General features: G+C 40.4%; 1 protein-coding gene across 1 annotated transcript in view; it reads right to left on the reverse strand.

Annotated features, from left to right (window-relative positions):
* Positions 1–1,443: 1,443 nt before the first annotated feature.
* The window catches only part of IPO11 (importin 11), a 294,514-nt gene continuing 278,782 nt past the window's right edge, over positions 1,444–17,175 (reverse strand). The window contains exon 30 of the mRNA XM_067568644.1: positions 1,444–3,835. Within this exon, the coding sequence (XP_067424745.1) occupies positions 3,671–3,835 (165 nt within the window). The 3' untranslated portion in view covers positions 1,444–3,670. The remainder of the gene's footprint in view (positions 3,836–17,175) is intronic.

Below are 17,175 nucleotides of genomic sequence, written 5' to 3' on the forward strand. Positions count from 1 at the left end.
TCTAAAACAAAATAATCAGGAGAAACTAAACTGCCAACTTCTTCCACCACCAGAGGCAGAAAATCTGATGGCCTGAGCTGAAATGCAGAACTTTGTCCTGGAGTCACTGGGAACAGTGGGCTGCCTCCAAATTTCCAGGGCAGGTGAGGGGCATTAACTCATTAATAATGAATGAGGAGAGAATCAGCAACAGAAAGGCACCTAGTGAGATTTTCAAAAGTACCTAGGTGCCTATCTACATCTTCAGGCACCCAAATACCTTTGCAAACCTGGCCCTAAGGGCTTAATTTTACACTCATTGCAGTAAATGGCAAAGCTCCCATTGGCTTTAATGGTGCAACTTTAGGGCTTAAAAGAGAAATCTGCTAAAGTGAAGAACAATCTTTTCTTTTTCTTTCTTTCTTTCTTTCTTTTTTTTTAAATTTAGAGTAATTGATTGACAATAACAGTGTTGTGAAAATCTGACAAGTAACGCTTTTAATTCCAACTGTCGTTTAACGTTAACAACTAGTCTGTTAATTAGCCAAGGATGGATCAAGTCTCTGATGTGAAAAACAATGACATGTAGAAAATGGAAATGTTCCCTGTCATTTCTGCATTCGTCCAGCTGGTAATTAATAAATAATAATACATAATGCTTTTCCAAGCTGTTTAAGGTTTAGAGTTAATTATTTGATTTGTTTTTGTCCAGCTGAACTTTTCAATGGGAATTATGAGGAAGACAAATAGTAGTTAAATTTTGAATGAATGGGCAGGATCCTGGTGATGTCCTTTGATGAACAACCAATGACTTGAGGTACTGGATTATAGCATTTTACGAAATCAGACATAAAAGACTATAAATTCAAATTTGAAAGAGTGAAAGATATACCATAGATTTAGCCAAGCGAGAAGAAAAAAAACTAAACTAAGCACAAGGAAATTTTCCTGACCATAGTAAGAATTTTGTGAATAGGCTTAGGATTTTTGATCTCTATGAAAGATTCACTTTCTTTCAGCTCTGCAAAAATCCTGTAAAAAAGAGTCTTTTCCATTTATTTTCAGACCAGTGGAAATCAGGGTTACCATAGCTCTCTCAAGAAAACAAAAGTTACTTACCCGTGAGTGGAGTTTTTGAGATGAGTGTCTGCATATTCACACTGGTGAAATCGAGGCACCCATGCCATCGGCTTCCAGAACCATCTGGAATGCAGTGTCCATTAGGGCCATTTGCCCCTCCTATCATGGAGAGTTCAAAGACTACAAAAGGGAGAATGGTCCCAACTGCTGTTGAGTTCCTGTTCCTTTCTAACCCATAGCAACCAAACTTCATAACTTTCTAGGATTTGCCTGTCATTCATTTCTTTTGGGGGGTGACTTGGTATGGGGATTTATCTTCCATAAGCAGAACAAGAGTTAATGGACATATAATAACCAAACTACCAAAGAAGACAGCAGTGTTAAGCATATATTGCCAGAATCAATTACAGATTAGTATACATTACCTCAACACATCTCTGTTATACAGCTCCAAAACTATCCATTTATAATATAGCATTGCATGACATTCAAAAAAATAATTTGTTCCAAAGGTCACTCTCCTGCAGAGTGGGCACCATGTTAGGAATCAATGAGGTATTGTTTTGACATTAAAGACATTACATATTTTGCAAAATAACTTTTGTTAATTCTGTGATTGCACTTTAACCACACCCACCCACCCATCCACACACACTCTCTCTCTCTCTCTCCTAGAACTTAGGGAGTTTTTGGCCTTTTGAACTAAAAGCTATATTTTTATCTAGGGATTTGAATAAACAAAACTCTTCTTGCATAAATGTAGCATTTTCTAAAGTTACAGTTAAAATAGCTATTTTAGTAAATCACCTGCATCAATAACTAAAGCTGAAAACCCCACAGGAGGTGGAAAGATGTGCATTCTGTGAGAACTTTCATCTTCAAAAGTATTTATGTCTTCACATTAACAGAAATAGGCATTCTACAGAATATGTCAGAAAAGCCTATTTGATATGTTCCATTTCAATGTATTTTAGAACATGTATAGTATAGGGGATAAATCATACTAAAAAAGCTTTTAGCCTGAATATTCAAGCACAAAGGTTAAACCTGTAGTGAAGAATTCAGAACATGGCCATTTACAGTTCACAGCACTGGTATACCACATAGGTACAATAAGACTGTAAACTACTGAGAGTGTTTGGTTCACTTTAAGAATAACAGCATACAGATTAAGACAGTCAGAGGTGAGGCATCTTTGGAAAGTTTAATTGAGACTTTATCGTTTTTGTCTTTTTGGAAGCATCAACATTTCTAGCACGTTTTCGGTTATATAAGATTACAAAGGGCCAGTGGGTTCCACAGTTACATACTGCATCCAGTTTTCTAAAGAAAGTTCATACAGTACATTTTGTTACCATGTTTTCAATAGTTTCTTTAAAAAAAAAAAAAAAAACACAACCCACAACTAAAAAGGGTTTTTGACAATAGAAGACAGATAGGCAAAGAAAGGCACCTCCACCCTCCCAAAAAAAACCCACCCAAACAACCTGAAAACAAAACAAAAAACACTTTTTCTCTCTCTCCTGGAGATGAGGGTAGGAAAGAGGGAAGGACAGAAACTTTCCTTTGTGTCACTGACAGAGCCCTGACAATTCCTTCCCCATCTTTCCTAAGTTACCATTCTCATCACCATTCATAGGGTTTGATCCAATGTTAAAGCTCACTGAAGTCAATGAGCTATGGATCAGGACCTTAATCTTCTGAAGAGGGCACTAACTATTCAGCACCACAGAGCATACCCCCACCCCCAATTCTTGCCAGGCTGGTAGTGTATATCCACAATACACTCAGCTCCCACCAGCCTGAGAGAAAGAGAAGTATCAGAAAATGAACCTGGGTCTCTGATATAGCAGAGAAGTGCATTGCCATGATGTCTTTGGGCTCTTACCCTATGTATATAAGTAGAAAACATGTCTGCAGAAAATAAAATGAGAATTTCCCTTTTCTAACAACTTTACACATACATGGATCAGGACGATGAAAATAAAACATTTGGCTGATTAATTGGTTTTGTTTTCCAACTGGTGTTTACCTCCCCAAGCATGAAAATTTTAGGAATATGTATGTATATAATATTAAAATTTGATTAAAGACTTAATGTCTTATGGTCTCGACGTAACAGTTTACTTGTTTAAATGGTTGTACAGAACTGGTTTTTTTTTTTTTTATTATGGTCTCAAACAATTAAAAAGTGTAAGGCAGCCAAATTGAGCTGTTATTGTTAGAAAAATATCCCCAACATTATTCCTCACTTTCCTTCAAAGTGTTAAAAACATATAATTATAAGATAATCAAAACATTTCTTTCTATTAACAGTAAATTAAGCAGTTGTTTTCACTGTACACATTACCTCGTGCAACCCCCTATTCCTCATATATATAAAATTACACTCTCATGTGAAACAGGTTTGTAAACTCTAGTTAGGAGCCAATTTACATTTACTCTGTCAATCATACAGAAAGAAAGAAATGAGTTTCATGGTCTCTGCTTTATTTTTTTACACAAGTTACTTTTAGCTTTTAAGCAGGATTTGCATATAAGATGGAAGTGTAGCAGTTTTTTCATATTTTTGAATGGGACAGTTAGACATACAAAATCTTGTTTCTGACTCTTAAAAGCCTTGCAAGAATTCTTGTAGTTGTGTGACTATTTCTGTATCCACTGTTTCCATAAGAGCCTGGAAGGTTTGTTCTCCCAGTAAATCCTGCTGTGCCTTTAGCTTCTCATAGACGAACTGCTGCAGCGACACAGTGTGTACAGGGTCCTTCAGTGCAAGCTGTGGAAAACAGATAAGAGCAAAAATATAGTTATGAAGGCAAGAGGCAGAGTCCCAACACACCTGTGACTCATTCATCTATTTTATAATCTTAGCTGGAGTAATAAAAAGCTTTTGCTTTTCTTTGTACTTATGCTGAGAAATAGTCTCATTAAGTCAAATTCTTCCTAGGAGAATTTAGCTACCTCCACAACGAAAATTAAACTATAGTTTCAAACTAATTAAATAACAATTCTCAAATCATGGACTCCAACTGCTAAAATACTTTGCACTTTTATAACTTCTTTCATCAGAAGATCTCTCAATACTTTATTAACTATGTTAAGTAAGTTCCTCATCATCCATGTGAGGTATGGTAGATATTACTGTCATGGCCACATTAGAGATGTCAATCATCCAGATTTTACATATGGGGAATCAGAGGCATACAAAGGTTACGTAACTTAGCCCTGGTCTACATAGGAGACTTTGTTCAACCAAAGTCAGGTTTTTGCACCAAAACAGTGGTCATGTACACATTGCAATCCTCTCCTGCCCCCCACGTCAACCCAACTCCCCTGATTTTGCAACAAAATAAAACCACCTTGACGAGAGTTGTAGAGCTTTTTGTGCCAAACTTTTAGCAACCAAGTGTCAGTGTAGACACCGTGCTTGGTTATGTCTTGGTAAATGGCATCTAGGAAGTGTCGCACAATGCCCATTCTGACTACCGTAGCCATCAGTTTGAACTGTTGCCCTGCAGCCATCTGCCCCTCCCCTCAAAAGTCCTGAGAATTTTGGAAATTTCACTTTCTGCTTGGTCAGCATGGAGAGCTCACATCTCAACGTCCCAGCTGACCATGGTGGCTCCATGCACCAAACACTCTCCTGCTTGGAGCACACTGGAGCTTTGGGATCTGATTGGTATTTGGGGACAGGAGGCTGTGCAGTCCCAGCTCTGCTCCAGCCGAAGGAACTATGATACCTATGGTCAAATTTCTCATTTAATGGCGGAGAAAGGCTATAAATGGGGCACGCTGCAGTGCCGTGTGAAAATCAAGGAACTGTGGCAGGGACCAAAAGGCTAGGGAGTTAAACCGTTGCTCTGGTGCAGAGCCAAAGACATGCTGCTTCTATAAGGAACCAGAAGCCATCCTTGGCGGCAACCCCACCTCCACCAGGATACCAGAGACTCATGGATACCTTTGCAGGCCTGGGGGGCAGCAGACACTGGATTCAACAGTGATAAAGAAATTGTGTACAAGGAGGTAGAGTTGGAGGATGATGCGGAGCAGGGGGCTGGGTTGTTTGCTGACATGGAGAACCAGAACCTTTTCTCCACCCTAGAGGGTTCGAGCCAGTGTCAGCCCTACAGCTGTGGCATGCAAGAGAGGGGAGCTTGGGTAAGTAAGTGTTTTGAGCTGATGCTGCTCAGTTTCATGAGATACAGCTGTCCTTTGCTTGGTTGCATGATATAGCTGGTTGAAGGAATAGACTGCTCCCACCCCAGCCCCCAGCATAACTCACCATGCCCTAGTTGATTGTCGAGCTGTGTGCTTGCCAGGAGACAGTGAGAAAGAGGTGTATTTTAAAGTAATGCATCAATGCTGTTATTGCTCTCACAATCATGCTTCTATTCATTGTTTATTGTGATTCTACAGATGTGCCCTTAAGGGAACCCTCCCCACCACACCTGATGAGCACCTGTGGCTGATAAGAAAACAACCATGAAGAAGCAAAAAGGAGATGTTCCAAAAATTCCTCCGGTCCTCTGAGGTGAGGAAAAAAAAAAAAAGGCATGGAGAGACAGTGTCTAAAAATTATAAAATTGATAGGCAGGTGAAGAGGGAAAACCAAAAGCAAGTGATAGCAAGTAACAAGTGCATGAAAAAAAGCCATGGAAGAGCAAATGAAGCTGCTAAAGTCACTCATAACATTGCAGACTGAATTAATGCATGCTCACCCCCCTCCTTGCAGCCAATACAGAACTGCTTTCCATGCCCTCCCCAAACTCCTGCCCTTGCACATTCCTACCAAACTCCCAGCCCATCTCGGTACCTCACTGACTCCACCCCTTCAGACAGCTTCCAGAACGATAGCTGGACTTACACCCAGTTGTCATAGTTCACACTGCCCCTCACTGCTTTCTCCCTTCCAGCCCAGGTTTTTGTGTGTGTTGTGAATAATTGTTATTTAATAAAGACATACTCTGTGAAAGATAAGCAATCTTTATTTGTCTCTTGCACACGGTGGTTGCAGGTTCCACTGATACACAGTGCAAGCTGGCTAGCAGTCATAGCATGGCATAATGCTGTTTACAAAGACACCTTATTGGTGCTCATTGTCAAAACAGTTCCTCAAGGCCTCCATGATTTGAATGCTCCCCTCCTTGTGCCCCTCTAATAGCCCTGACATCTGGTGTTCATATTCAACCGCAAGGTGTTCCGCCTCTGCGCTCCACCCAGAGGGAAACTTTTCAACCCTTAGCTTCACATATATTATGGAGCAGCAGTCGGCTATCACCATTGGAATATTTTCCTTGTTTAGGTCTAACCTGCCACAAAGGCATCTCCAACGAGCTTTTAATCTGCCAAACGCACATTCAACAGTCATTTGTCACCTGCTTAACCTGTTATTGAAGTGCTCCTTGATGCTATCCAGGTTGCCCTATAAGGCTTCATGAGCCATGGCAGTAAGGGGTAGGCTGGGTCTCCTAGGATCACTATGGGCATTTCAACATCCCCCATTGGACTCTTTTGATTTGGAAAGAGAGTCCCTGCTTGCAGCTTTCTGTACAGGCCAGCATTCCTGAAGATGCAAGTGTCATGCATCTTCCGTGACCAACCCACGTTGATGTCAGTGAAACGCCCATGGTGATCCACAAGCGCCTGCAGTACCATAGAGAAGTACCTCTTTCTGTTTATTTACTCCGTCGCAAGATGGTCCAGGGCCAAAATTGGGATACGTGCGCCATCTATCGCCCCATCACAGATAGGGAATCCCATCGCTGCGAAGCCATCCACTATTTCAAGCACATTTCCAAGACTCACAGTCCTTTATAGCAGAATGCGATTTAATAGCCCTGCACACTTGCGGTAACACAGCTCCAGCGGTGGACTTCCCGACTCCAAACTGATTAGTGACCAACCAGCAGCAGTCTGGAATTATCAGCTTCCACTCGGTGACGTGCTCCTCCACCAAGAGGGCAGCTCTCATTCATGTGAGCTCCACACAAAGTTCCATGAAGGTGGGTTTGCACATTTGAAAGTTCTGCAGCCACTGCTTGTCATCCCAGACCTGCATAATGATGCAATCCCACCACTCAGTGCTTGTTTCATGCTCCCAAAAGTGGCAGTGCACCGTGTGCAGGTGCTCCGTGAATGCAAACAGTAATCCGACATTGTTTGTTTGCATGGCACACAGAAATCCGGTGCCTTGGATTCAAGTTCTGATTGTGAGCTCATGATATACAACATGATCAACCGTGATGTGTTCAGAGCACTGCAGGATCCATTCTTTTAGATACAGATGGCGGGCACTCAAGAAACTGGGGCCGTTGAAAAATGCCACAGAATGCTGTCGGAAACCCATTGAATGACAGGATGGAAATCACTGCATCATGGGACGTTGAGCCTGCACCCATGATGCACTGTGATCCTCTCCATCTTCCCACAATTCCTAGAGACACAAGGTAGCGAGTTGCTCAGTGGGATAGCTGCCCACAGTGCACTGCTCTCAATGTCGATGCTAGAGCACTAACTGTGGATGTGCTTCAGCGACATGAGTGCTGTGTGGAGAGGCAGAAGCATTGTAATTATAGTGCTTTTTGATCATTGCTGTATCTTGCGTTGACAAAACTTTCTAGTGTAGACAGGGCCTTAGTCTAAGTTCACACAGGAAATGTGTGATACAACTGAGAATAAAACCCCTTCTGCAGACTTCCACGCCTAATCTCTAACTACTGAGACTAGTCGACAATCTGCATCCACCCTTGACTTGTACTGCTTACAGTGAATGAAACTGATTATATAAACTGCTTATAGTTATTCCCTTCTCCTAACCTCAAGAACTGTGAACAGGAAGGTTATAATACCTCTGAATTTAGTCCTGGAATGATCACTACAAGAATACTGTGTTCAGTTTTAGTGCCCACAATTCAAAAAGGATGTTGATAAACTCAGGAGGGATCAGAGAAGAGCCAGAGAATGAATGAAGGATTGAAAAACCTGCCTTATAGTGATAGACTGAAGGAGCTTAATCTATTTAGCACAACAAAGAGAAGGTTAACGGGGACTTGATCACAGTCTATAGATGCCTAAATGGAGAACAAATATTTGATAATGGGCTCTTCTATCTAGCAGATAAAGGTACAACAAGATCCAATGGCTGGAAGTTGAAGATAGACAAATTCAGACTGAAATAAAAGTGTAGATTTTTAACAGTGAGGGTAATTAACCATTGGAACAACCCAGGATCGTGGTAGACTCTTCATCACTGGTAATTTTTAAATCAAGATTGGATGTTTTTCAACAATAAAAAAAAATGCTCCTAGTTCAAACAGGAATTTATTCAGGTAAGTTCTATGCCCTGTGTTGTGCAGGAGGTCAAACTAGGCTATAACGGTGGACCCTTCTGGCCTCAATCTAAAAAAGCTCTGTCTATCTGTCTGTATTCTTAGTCTGAGCTCCTCCAAGCAGGGATCATACTTCTTGAATGTCTGAAAGCACCTGGGACATTGCGAATGCTAGTATTAATAAATAAAAAAATAAGGATTATCTTTATTTGTAATGAATCCTTTTAAAAAAAGCAAATCATGAAGGTCTTTAATATCTGCTATGTATAGAGTCAACATAGAACCTGTGTTTTTTCTCAGTAGTAGCTTTGATAATTAAATAACGTATAGTACTTATGTAACACTTTACATCTTCAAACTGGTATGCATATATTAATGAATAAATCTTTACATCACACTTATGAAATGGGTAAGTACTGACCCCATTTCACAAAGGAGGGTGTTTAGGTAGAGGGATTTTGTAATTTGGAATGATTTAACACATGGAGTCAGTTTCAGAGCCACGATTAGAATTTATGAGTAGATCAGATGCAAAGAGTAGATACAAAGAGGAACAGCTTAAACAAAAGAGATGGAGAGAAATCTATCCAGACTAACCAATAGCCCGGGGGTTAGGGCACTCACCTGAGATAGTGAGACCTTGGTTCAAATCCCTGTTCCAGAGCAGGACTTTGAAACTGGGTCGCCCACATCCCAATTGAGTGCCCTATCCACTGGCTAAAATTTTAAAGTCACCATGACCCTCCCCAATCCTGAACATTTTTTTCTGGCTGAATCTATTTGGCAAATTCATGAATAGTTTCAAGCAGAGACAGTGTGTGGAGAGGGCATGCAGGATCACGTCCTCCCTGAGATTTCTCAGGAAGCCTCTAGTGGGGATGTCCAGCAGCAAGGAGGCAGTGCTCCCACGGCAGTGGCACTCTGCCTGTGTCCCTGCAGTCCGGGGAAGGAGGAAGCAGCAGGACAGCTGACTGCCGGCTGAGCTCCTCCTCAACCTGCTACAGCTGCTGTTTCTCCTTCCCTGCTGCTGGAGTCCCAGTGCTCTTGCCTGCTTTGCAGACCATCTGCCGAAATGAGTCAGAGGGTGGAGGCAGAGGCCATGAGTGAGACTCCAGAAGCAGGGAAAGTGAAGCTGCTCCATACAGAGGTGGGAGGAGCTCAGTTGGAAGCCAGCCACCCTGCTGCTTCCTCCCGCCCCACACTGCATGGACACATGAAGGGTGCTGTTGCCAGGGGGCATACTGCTTCCTTGCTGCGGGGCATCCTGAGAATTCAGGGGGGCACATGACCTCTCCAGAACCTTCCATATGTGCCCACCCACTAGCCCCAGCTATGTGTCGCCTCTGATTTCAAATCAACTGAAACTGCTTTTTTCAGCGAATAAACTATTTGTCCACAATTTTTTTCACCCAGCTTTACTCAAGAATTCTTTGCTTCCCATCCAATGCTTATTCCACTAGACCATGCCTCCTCTCTTGTAAGAAACAGGATGGTGCATAAAAGATGTTTCCATAGGCTTCTTTTTCTCTTGCAGGTCATCAATGTAAGTATTAACCAGACACATCCCTATTCATTTTAGAATCCAGATGAAGTCATACATATTAGACCTGCGCAATGCTGCTCTTCATAGGTTCTTGTTACTGCCACTTCATTTGCAACTTTCTGTGTCTCTTATAATTTTTTTTATCTTATACAATTACTGTATTATTGGAGTTGTATACTTTTAGTCTTAATATTTTATAAACCATTAGGCTAATGACAAATTCAAAAATTAAAGTGAGAGATGCAGGTTTACTGTTGCAGGTAAAGGGTGTGGAGCATTGGTCACCCTGAATATATCCTAATTTTTAGAAGATGATTAACTTGATGAATTAGACCAAGACTGCAAAGTCCAAGCAGTCTATCACCTCTCTCCCAATCTCTTCCAACTATGGGAATTATAACAAAACATCACTCTTTGGGGTGTGCTTATATCAAACAGGAAAGTAACATACTGCACATACCTATCTAATGACCCTACTTGTGCTGACAGTTTAATTTGAATGCAGTACCTTCAGAAATAAAAGCATGAGCCCTCTACTGCGTGAGCTCCCTACCTTCTCTGGCGGCTGTAGTAGACAACCTCATATGTAGAGCAGCTCACACTCTCTTAGCATGTGTTACACTTCACATAATTTACTACTTTCTATACCATATATAGTAAAGCCTCTTTGAGCTACACAAGAGCAATGAAATATCAAAAAACAACTTGCCAAAATTCCTCTATGCATTGAAATAGCTCAAAAAAGGAACACTTGGATTTTAATATTAAAAACATTAATACGTATTTTGGATTTTTTAAATCAAGCGGGAGAAATTCCAGCCCCAAAGTATTTTTATAATATTGTAGATAAAGAAAAATAGATTTGAATCTAAGATCCAACTTAAAGTTAACTATAATAGTGTTACTGTGTTACGGCTATACTTGTATTACATAGTTGCCTATTACTCTTATTTCATCTACAATAAAGGTAAAATTGAAAGAAAATTAGAATAGAAAAAGAAACATGAAAAATCCTTTGAAGTATCACAAAAGAGCCACTAAAACTACATTTTATATTTGTTATAAACACCTGCCACTGAGATGAAATGGTAGACTATTTTTCATTTTTATTCATTAGTGACTGCAAGGAAGGTTTTTTATTGTATTGTACTCTTTGACATTTAATTCTTTGCAGTCTCTTTCACCACTCCCATACTTGTCACCTTTTTATGGTAAATCCCTTCTCAGTCATCACCTCTGTATTTCCGACATTAGTATCTTAGCCTTTGATCCACTACCATTTCTACCTCTTAATCTTTTTTACCTCTTTAAAACACAATCTGAACCTTTCAATTAGCGTTTGTAGATAGGTGTGCATGCCTCTCTGTTCCACCACTCTAGAAACAACAATATAAAACGCTACAGACATAGTTGAATGAGCAGCGACCCTTATTGGTACAGGCAGAAATATGGTCTTATAGAAGGCCCAATGCCATTGGGCTCTTGAAGAATCCAAGTAGTAGTTCATCATCCCCATTTTTCCATCCATATTGCAATGGTGAGCCAATATTTAGTTTACCTATGTATGAAGACATCCAAATCTTTGTTTGCCAAATTGCTCTTTTGACATGCTCCTCCAAAGTGAGAGTTTGGCCAGTGACTTGTTCTTTTTGATAGCTAGATTGAGGAGCAAGCATTTCAGGTCTCATTTGTATAACAGCTTTGAAATCTCTGATGTACATTGCGCTCTCTTTGTTGCATGCTAATCTTAGCTCATAGATTCTTTCAGCTTGAGCTTCCATCAGATGCTCTAATTCAGCTTTGTCTGTTCTTCTCAATGTTCCATCATCATGGAAGAAGGACACAGGCACAAGTCCTAGTGGGTGATTAAGAACAGTTGCCACTGAAACGTCATCTCTCCAACTTGCTCCAACAGAAAACAATTTCTGGACTGACAGCTCCTGTGATTGTCCCTCTTGCAACACTTAAATTTGGTCATCTTGGCCCTGTCAGCAAGTGTCTTGATGCTAGATTTCATGACTGGGCTGAATAAGCTACGTGTCCCATCAGAATCAAGTGCATGAATCTCTCATAAATCACTCCATTTGTTTTCACATGTGCTATTTTCAGCTGAGACTCTTGTACATCTTTGATATTACATGCCATCCAGTAGATAGGTTGATAAGCACCTCTGGATATGATTCAACATCAGATGGGCTTGTCATATGATTGATGACACAGTTGGCAAGGCCTGTAACATGCTCTTCATCCCTCTTCAGTGCAGAAGCAAGGACTTGTTCATTGACTCTGTTTTCACTACTCTTTGTTAGGTCAATTCTTTCTCTCATAGTTTTTGCATATTCACTCAGGATGTTTTATGAGGGTCCATCTGACAAGGCCTGGTTTCTTTCTTGTCAATTGTACAATACCACTGCTATCCTTTGAGTCCCTGATGAAAGTTTTCTCTGTTCCCTTGTCATCCCATGGTGTGACATGGGAATCTGAAACACACCAAATTCCCCTGTTCAAAGGCACTGTGTACTTCTTCAGGGAGATTTAACATATCAGGAATGTAGACTGGTATTCACCTGGCATAGTTTAGCCTGTCTGCAGTAAAGAAGTGTGGAAGCATGGCACACTGTGTGTGTAGATGAAGTTTCCTATCATGCCTCTTAGAAGTATCTGCATAACCTGAAGAAAATGATCCCAGTACACGAATGTAGGAGACTGGGCATGCCCTTGTATTTGAAACCCCGTCAGAAGGAATAGCATATCTTGAGTTACAGCATCATCAAGCTCTTTAATGACATGTTGTAAGGACTCAAACACCTTTCGAGCCAACCAACTTTTCCCAGACAAATGCTGAACTACATGGGTACCTCCTCCTTGCTTACACCATTTAATGAATGAATAGTTTTAGAACACTCAGGTCCTCAGACGCTAGAGTCAAGCCATGTAGAGTGTGGCGAATCACTTATGAGCAAACATTTGATCTCCAGTACAAGCTGCATACATATCAGAATCAATAAGAAGGTCTAGCAATGTGATTTGTCTGGATGAAAAACACCCAGACGAATCACAATGGTACCAAGTTTGTTTGCAAGAGTCCATTTCACTTGCTGAGCAACAGCATACAGCTGCTGATCCAAGTCTGAACAGCATATCCAACAGCTGCTGACATTTCCTTACATTTCAGCACTGTGGCATAGACCGTGGCCATGTCAGCTAATTGGACATCCGCAATAGGTGCATATGCAACTGTTTTGTAGGTGCTCTTCTTTGTTGCAAGCTTGTGGTTGAAATCAATCCAAAATGAAATCACCTTAGTGTGAACAGTATCAACATCACTTGGTACTGGGGAGACATCAGAAGGTAGTAGTCTTAAAGACACCAAGAGCAAGTTCAGATGGTGTTCATTTGTAGGTGACAAGTGTTTATTTTCTCAAGTATTTTTTCATGGGCTAGTTGGTTCTGGATACATTCTATGTTTTTCAAATGCTGCACACAATGTAGAAAACACTTCTGTTGTCCAGGAAGAGCAGATGACTTTTCCTTCCGAGGCTTCCGTGATATTTCTTGTGATGCTGGACTATCTGAAGACTGTTCTTGAAATAAAATCCTAGCCATTGAATGAAAAATATTCTTTCCATCAATGGTCTTTATGTTCATGTCTATATCATCTCATTCATGGATAAGATTTCCGCCAATATGAAGCGGTATAATTCCATTTGGAATTAAAACACCTCCCTGGTGTCTTTCTGCTTGGGTTTTTGCAGCACTAGTGATGAACCACCTCAGCTCATTATAACTGAGAAAGAATCCACAAAGGTGTGGTATGTCAATTAAACTGTGAGACACAAACTCATGGTGTAGCTGTGCAGCAAGGCTTATGTGCAGTGATGCGGTTAACTGTTAAATACTATGCACTCTGCAACTGCGAGACACCTTCTTTGAATGTCTCATGAGGGAAGATACTCATTGCTGGCTGAATTATATGTCTCTATCTATCAACCAAAGGACAAACCCCTCCTCCAATTTGGGCAGAAAAATAGCTGATCTCTATAAACTACTATCATCTGGTTTTGGATAATATTCTGAGGCTTTCATTTTGGCTATTTCAGATCAAAGGAATGCAGCAGCATTATACAAAACCAATTGTTCATTTGAAAGCCATTCCTTGGGCACAATCAGCAGAACAACATCCACAAAACATATGGGTGACAGATTCCTGCTTCAGATTACTTGCATCTTGGATAGCATCAGCTAATGTTATTGCACTGCATAGAACAAAAGTAGATTTGTAGAACCACAGTATTTTTCTAATCTTGCCTATAATGTGTTACTGGAATAGCTTGCAGTTTCTACATCTCAGGGAAGTAGGGCTTTTTTTTATCTTTGCAGCAGCTTGGACAGAAGATGAACCTTCTTATTGTACATAAAACCACTGTCTACCTCTCCAATCAGCTGATAAAATGCAATGTCATCAGGTGACTATTGTTGTAGTGTAACCAGATGGTTTTGCTTTAGAGATTCTTTTTACTCAAGTAGGAAGAAAGGCATATTGAGTGATAAACTGCATCCTTAGCAATCAAGTCTTTCTCAGATATTCTGCACTTCATGTCATCAGATCCTCTTTGAAGACCTCCTTCCCCCTGATTGGTTGCTCTCTCAAATGTTTCTATTTTATGAAGTTTCTTGTCTTGTGTGTATTTCTCAAGAAAACACTGCAACATGACAATTGCTGGAGAACATGGTTGCTCTGGCACCTATACAAGCTGGTGAACCTGATGCTCTCTGATGAGATTCAAAGATTGTTTTCTTTCCTGGGTGCAATACAACTCTGACATGTGCCAAATTCAATTCACTTGTGGTATTTCTGAAAGCAACCCCTGTGATTGGTGGCACATAATGTAAACTAGAAAACTCATCCAGTAGCCACCAATAAACCTCTCCTGGCTACTGCTGACAGCATCACAGAATTCTGTCCAGCACTGATGGCTTTTGACAATTTTGCATGTTTTTGATTTTCTTAAAAAATGACACATTTTCAAAGTTTGTAGAGAGTCGTTTTCTTTTTGATGTAAGCTTTAAGGGGCTTGTATCCTCCATGTCTTCTTATACTATATTTCCCTGTAGAGGTAAAATTCCTGAATTATATTTTTAGCATTACCACCATTGCAATTTTTCACTTTTTATCAGTATACAGACGTGCTAAATTAGATCTATATATTCATATCAAAATTGCCATTTTTTTTAGTGAGCACTTTGAAGCCCAATATGAAGCTGTGTATTGTCATCTCTAATACGAACACTGATCTATGTATAAGTGTCATTGAATTAAGAAGCTAGTTTCTTGAATATTTCAAAGGCTAGCACTGCATGCATAGGCAATTACAAATTAAAATCTTTTACCAGTCAAACTCTACTGCTACTGGTGCATAACTTCAGTGTGAGACTGATCTGCTAAGTAAATTTCATCTGAAAATATAGAAAACTATTGTAATCATAAGATGCCCTGCTCCCCCATGTTCACAAATATAGTATAATTGTGTATTGTTTAATGCAAAGTATGTCATATCAGATGTTTTTAGAATACTTATGACGTACTGAATATTATTGTTACAGTAATATGTTTGTTGCAATGTCAGGTGTATGATTATGAGGCTTCACTATGTAATATTCCCAAAGATGTGTCCTCGTGGCTTGAAACATATCCAGACAAAACTCTCATCAAGGCATGTATAGGACAAACCAGGCTCAGCTCTCCAGGAACAAAGGACTGACCTGGGTATCAACAGAGAATCAGTTGGACTATCAAGTGAGTCACCTGTCTGACTCAGTATGTGGGGAGAAGGAACATTTTAAAAAGGGGAGACATTTGCCATGCTCTCTGTCTTCCACCTCCATCTACAAATACCACCGAGCAACTGAAGTGCTGACCAAAGGGGGGAGCCTGGCTAAAGGGAAACCAGCCAGCCTGTGGTGAGAATCACCTAAATTTGTAAGGTTGATGAAAGTGTTAAGCTTAGTTTAGAATGCGTTTTGTCTGTTTCTCTTGACCAAATCTGACTCATTACCCTTTGACTTATAATCACTTAAAATCCTTTTATAATGAATACATTTGTTTGTTTTATCTAAAGCAATGTATTTGGTTTGAAGTGTGCTGGAGACTCCACTTGGAGTAGCAAAGCTGGTGCACATTAATTTCTTTGTTAAACTGATGAACTTGTATGAACTTATACTGTCCAGTGGGCATCACTGAACATTGTAAAATGGAGGTTCCTAGGGATGCATGTGGGATTGGAGGTTTTAGCTGGGGTCATTCTGTTGTATAATCCAGAGAGTGGCTGGCTAAAAGCACTCACTCACTGAGTTGGGGGAAGCTTGTTTGCTGGAGGCTGTGCATGAACAGCCCAGGAGTGAGGGTTCTCACAGCAAAGCAAGGAAAAGCAGGCTCCAGGAGTGGGAGAATACAGCAGTCCAGATTGCACTAGGGGAACGTCACAAATCATGTGCATGATAATTTGAGAATCAGGAATATGGGATGTAAAAACATTTCATGTTAGTATATTGGAAAAAGTTGATATTTGCCATTTTTGCCACAGGCTAAACAGCTTCCTCATTTCTGGGGAAAAAAAACTTGCCCACGCAAAACCAGTATAAATTTTTTAATAGATTGTCATTTGGTAGCTTTGACCAATAAACACCATGTTAAAGTGTTGAAATTAACAAACAATAAAAGCTGTAGTCAGAGTCATGTAACAGTGTTTCTGGTACTGTGCAAAAAATGACACTTTCTCATTTTGGGTACCATGTTTCATCTTGCCTACAAACTTTTGGCACCACTTGACAGCTCCCCATCATACCTCATCTAAACATATAAGCTTACAAATGATATATGACATGGGTGTGTGTATGGTAGGTACATTAAACTCCAAAAATATAGAGAATTGCTGCATGTCTAAAATAGTTAGAGGTAGAAAGTTTAAATTTGTTATTGTAACAGGTGCACTCACTTTGAGTGCCTCCTAGTAGCTGGGTGTGGTACTGCAGTGCTTTTCCTGATCCTGGCACCCCTTGTAGGTTGTCTACTTTGTCTTCAGTGGCTCTGCCTTCAGGCTGGGCCATACTATCAAAATGAACACCATCTGGGTAGCAAAGACTCCAACAAAAACTGTCTATCTGCATTCACCAAGGTCTTCAGCCCTTGCTCTGGGCCCTTTAAATTCAGCTCTTTGCTCAGGTTTCTAAACAAGATTTGTCCCT

The sequence above is a fragment of the Emydura macquarii genome, unplaced genomic scaffold, assembly GCF_026122565.2.
Source record: "Emydura macquarii macquarii isolate MOO-44397 ecotype Brisbane River unplaced genomic scaffold, CSIRO-AGI_Emac_v2 contig_2897, whole genome shotgun sequence".
Classification (NCBI taxonomy): Eukaryota; Metazoa; Chordata; order Testudines; family Chelidae; genus Emydura; species Emydura macquarii.